The sequence below is a fragment of the Olea europaea genome, chromosome 18 (genome assembly GCF_002742605.1).
Source record: "Olea europaea var. sylvestris chromosome 18, O_europaea_v1, whole genome shotgun sequence".
In the NCBI taxonomy this organism is placed as follows: domain Eukaryota; kingdom Viridiplantae; phylum Streptophyta; class Magnoliopsida; order Lamiales; family Oleaceae; genus Olea; species Olea europaea.
The window spans coordinates 6,793,239-6,798,213 of NC_036254.1; the positions used below are offsets into that span (position 1 = coordinate 6,793,239).

The 4,975-nt window shown below is 39.8% G+C and overlaps 1 protein-coding gene across 1 annotated transcript; it reads left to right on the forward strand.

Moving 5' to 3' along the window:
* The first annotated feature begins 2,479 nt into the window (after positions 1–2,479).
* LOC111366673 (cold and drought-regulated protein CORA-like) lies at positions 2,480–2,818 on the forward strand. The gene has a single exon (XM_022987380.1). It carries the CDS (start codon positions 2,480–2,482, stop codon positions 2,816–2,818), a length of 339 nt encoding a protein of 112 aa, XP_022843148.1.
* The last annotated feature ends 2,157 nt before the right edge of the window (positions 2,819–4,975 follow it).

A 4,975-nucleotide genomic window follows, 5' to 3' on the forward strand; every position in this document is an offset into this window, starting at 1 on the left:
TTTAATGTATATTATGTATTTAAAATTATTTCTTTGAAATGCTTAATATAAATGTTTTATTATTTATCTAAATATTTATTATTTGCCAATTTAGTTTTAGTTACTTATTTTATGTTAAGTAATAGTAAAAAAATTAAAAAAATAATTAAATATTAAAAAACATATATATATATAATTTAAATACATATTTAAACATTTGTAAAAAAAAAAAAAAAAAAAGGAAAACGCAATTAAATTTGAAAATTAAAATATCAATCAAATTATTTTTTTGCAAAGCAATTAAAATAAATTTGTAAATATGAAATAAGCATTATGCGTAAATAATTAAAATAAGCATTTAAACAAAATGAAAAAATGAAAAAGTAAATTAAGTGTTAGAAAAATAATTAAAATATTAAAATAAACGATCAAAATAAGTGTTATTAAAATAATTAAAATAATTAATTACATGTTAAATAAGTAATATGCATAAAGAATTTAAATAAATATATAAACATTTGTGAAATAATAAAAATAAACAATTAAATTAGGATATGAAAATGTCAATTACATTAATTTTTTACGAAGCAATTAAAAGAAATTTGTAAATATGAAATAAGCGATATGCGTAAAGAATTAAAATAAGTGTTTAAACATTAATTAAAAATGAAAAAGTAAATTAAGTGTTAGATAAATAATTAAAATAAGCAATTAAAATATTAAAATAAACGATCAAATTAGCAAATTAAGTATATGAAAAATAGTAATTTACGTTCATTTTGTTTATTCCGTTATCGGTTGGTTATTGCATCTAGTAGCAGTGTGTTAGTATATTTTTTTAATTTTTTTGTTTATCGAACATCATTTGCATAGGGTTCTAATATTTGAAATTTTGCAGAATGAAATATCATCTGGACAACGCTATCAGACAGATCCCTGGTAAAGTTACGTCGAATTGTAACTTTACCAGCTTCGCTTTAGTATTGGATTTGCTGGACGACGATCACACAGATATATTACGTCGATCATGCTTATGGCCATTGTATTCATTGCGTGATGTATAGTGGTCTGGTTATGGCCATTGTATTCGTTGCGTGATGTACAGTGGTCTGGATAGCTGCTGGATGCCCTGTTATGTCGCTTGCTGAAGTCAGTTGACGGAGACGCCCTCCATTTTGATCTTGGGGGCAAGGTAGCCACGTTCTCTATATTTGAGTTTTCCCTCGTCACTAGACTGCGATGTACGGACGATGCAGAGGCAAGGGCCTGTGTTCCGAGGAGTAGGAGGCTGTTGAATGAATATTTTCATTGACAGACGACGGTTACTCTAGCGCAACTAGGAGATGCATTAAGGAGATGTGATCGAATGTCTGATAGGTTGAAGTTAGGCTTGGTGCTTATCATCGAGAGCATACTCCGGTGTTATCACAAGAAGACATCGATTGACATTTTCCATTTGGAGGTTGTTGATGATATTGATGCCTTCAACAACTACCCATGGGGTAGGAGATGTTTTCTTGATACATTACGCGTGTTTAGGAGAGGGTTTTCAATGCCAAAGGGGGATAAGGCCGAGTGCAAGTACGATGCATATGGACTGCCGTTGGCGCTGCAGGTATATGTTTAAATTAATGAATTACCTACACTTTTTTTTATTGAATTCTATACATAATAATTGTAATTGTTTCAGATATGGGTGTACGAGACTGTCCCCATCTTGGCCAGTCGGTATGCGAGGAGAGGAGAGACACGCTATCCTCGGATGCATCACTGGCGAGCACAAGACAAGCCGCTTGCCAGACACTTATTGGCTCTCCTCGACGATCCTGAGGTACGTTTTATACAATTGCTATTTATGTTGTACGTCCTTTTACAATCTGAATACATAGTCATTAACTATGACATATCAAAATGACAGCTTGAAGTTCTCACTAAATTAGCACTGTCGATCGAGGAGGAGAGTCAGTTTTATATTCTCGAATTGCCTCTTTGTACTGCGCATGACGATCAGATGCCTGAGTCCAGGATGGATCGAGATAAGGTATGTCACTGTGCAGGATTTGTTGAATATCGTTTTGATCTTGTAATTAAGTGTTTCACTTGTAATATTTATTTTTTCAGGAGGATCTTTCAGTACTATCTCCGTTAAAGATATCACCTCCACTGAGGAGAGCACGTCCAGCAAGGATGTCACCTCCGCTGAGAAGATCACGTCTAGCTACGCCAGAGGTTCAGATGCTTGAGTCCAGCGTTGATTGAGATAGAGTATGTTACTTAAAAATAATTCTTTGATTGTTGTTTTATTTTATTTGTTAGGTTATTCATTTGTAATAGTTATTTTTTCAGGAGGGCCGTCCAGTATCACCTCCTGCACCTAGTCACCGTGCTTCGACGATTGATTTGTTTGAACTCCTGATGGAGATGAGAGGAGACATGGCAGAGTTACGGGATAATGTCGTGACACTACGAGCTGATGGAACAGTTATGATATGATGTCGCGATGTTACGAGCTGGGTTAGGAGACCTTCATGCTGAGGTTGCAGCGATACGGGGTGACATAGCAGGCCTGCATGGCACGAGCGATTATCGAGATGGAGGAGGTAGCGGAGGGATAGGTCACTATCGGGACGAAGGGGGTGATGGAGGGACTGGTGGCTATCGAGACGGAGGGACTGGCGGTTATCGGGACGGAGGGGGTGACGGAGGGGTCTGTAGTTATCAGGGAGGAGGGGGTCAGATGGGGTATGTTGACTCATCGTGGCCATCAGTTGCTGCATTTGACACGATGGGGATGGAGGAGCGAGAGATGATACCTGTGGTGGAGGGGGTGCCCGTGTAGGATATACATGAGGACGTGGAGGGGGTACCCGAGGAGGAGAGGGTACCGGAGAGGGTGGTGGAGGTGGTACCCGAGATGACGTCACCCGATGCAGAGGGGATACCCGAGGAGGTGGGGGTGCCCGTGCAGGGGATACCTGAGGACGTCGAGGGGGCATCAGAGGTGGAGGTGGTACCCGTGCAGGGGATACCCGGGGATGCCAAGGGGTACCGGAGAAGGATAGGGTACTGGAGGTGGAGGTGGTACCCGTGCACGGGATACCCGGGAATGTCGAGGGGGCACCGGAGGAGGAGAGGGTACCGGAGGTGGAGGTGGTACCCGAGAAGACGCCAGACTCGCCGGGCGTGGTCTTTGTGCTAGAGGAGGTGGTCTCGATAGCGGGTGAGGGGGTCGTCGTGATAGCTGGGGAGATGGAGATTCCCGAGACGCATGAGGAGAGGACGATGGCTGTTGACGTGGTGGAGCGGGTGGTCGGCAAGAGGCCAAAGGTACCATCACAGTACGTTCTTTTTCCCTTTACCGCGGAAGCGAAGAGGAGAAGGTTCGTCGATGGGACGTACCCGAATTTATTCAGGGAGGTGGACCAGGCCAAGTGGAAAGCCTTTGAGACAGATTGGAGAGCACTGCAGCCTGAGTAAGTTTTGTATTTTATATAATTAGTATAGTACGCAGACGCAGACGCTGACACATGTATACTTCTTATAACTAAAAATTCTGTTCTTATTTTTTCAGGGCCAGCCGCACGATTGCTGAGAAGACGATTTCAAATGCTTACAAGTGGTTCCACGATATCGCCACTTCGGGGACTTGGCTCGCCGACGATATAAGTGAAATGAAAATATTGTTATTTATTATGTATGTTCAAAATCAAATTTTTGAATAAAATTCATAGATTAACTCATTTCTTTATTGGTGTTTCTTGATGTAGCACATCGACTTGAGCATGGATTTGCTACGAGAGCGTGCTGAAAGACATCCAAAATCGTTCAACATTCTTGGCAGACTCATATTGAACATCGAGTTCATCCGTGCCGTTGACATTGAGTACCAGTCGTTCCAAGCTATGGGTAGCGAGTACACGGTGCCGGAATATATGATGGAATGGGTCGTAGGGATGTGGCCGAGTGTCGATGGAAAGCCATGGGATGACTGTACGCATATGTACATACCAGTATGTGCTAATCATCACTACATTGCAGTGAAAATCGTATTCGTCGACTCCACGATGTATGTGTACGACCCCGATCATTCATGCCTGACACAAGGCCAGCTCGAGTAAAATCTAGAGTCGGTGTCTGTGATCATTCCCATGATGGCTAGACGAGCGAATATCACTGTACAGGATAGATTGGCCACCGTGCGGAACACGACGACGGCGAGGTAGCAAATATCGTAAGTGTTTGTAATTTTCTTTTTGTCATTTACACCTTAGGTTCTAACTAATTTTCGATGTGCTAATACAATATTATTTAATTGTAGGGGTGATTGCGGCATGTTCGTCATCAAGTATATAGAATTTTTGAGTGTGGCACATAAGGTTGATGCAATCAACCAGGCATGGATACAAAATTGGAGAAATAAACTAGCATGTGATTTATTTGAATTTAATGGGGATCCGTAAATAATTGTACATATTTTTACATTTATTTAAACATTGTACAGTCCATTCATTTATTTGTAATTACGAAAGAATTGTAAAATGTTGATTATTTATGTAATATTTAAATATTTATTTTACAATGCAGCCTACCGTATGATGCAGTGTCTAGAAAAAGTTTCGATTTCAAATAATTAACATAAATAATATGCATAACAAATGAATGTAATGAATGAAATGTTTGAAAAAATACTAAATCTAATAATTCACATAAATAATATGCATAAATAATTAACGTCAATGTTATAAATAATTACATTGCCAGTAGTTATTAAAATTACACATCCGTTACATTGTCATGTAGAGGAATCTGACTTGTACAATATCTTCTAGTATGCCCTGTTGCATCGCACCTACCGCACTTACGAGGCTGGGGAAACTCTCCGATAGATGGTATTCTAGACGTACGTGTACGTCCAGGAGTACTTGGTCCAACCGCTGGTGGCAACAAGTTATTCAGTGGGAGAATGTGGTCGGGCACTTCCCATTCGACTTCATTT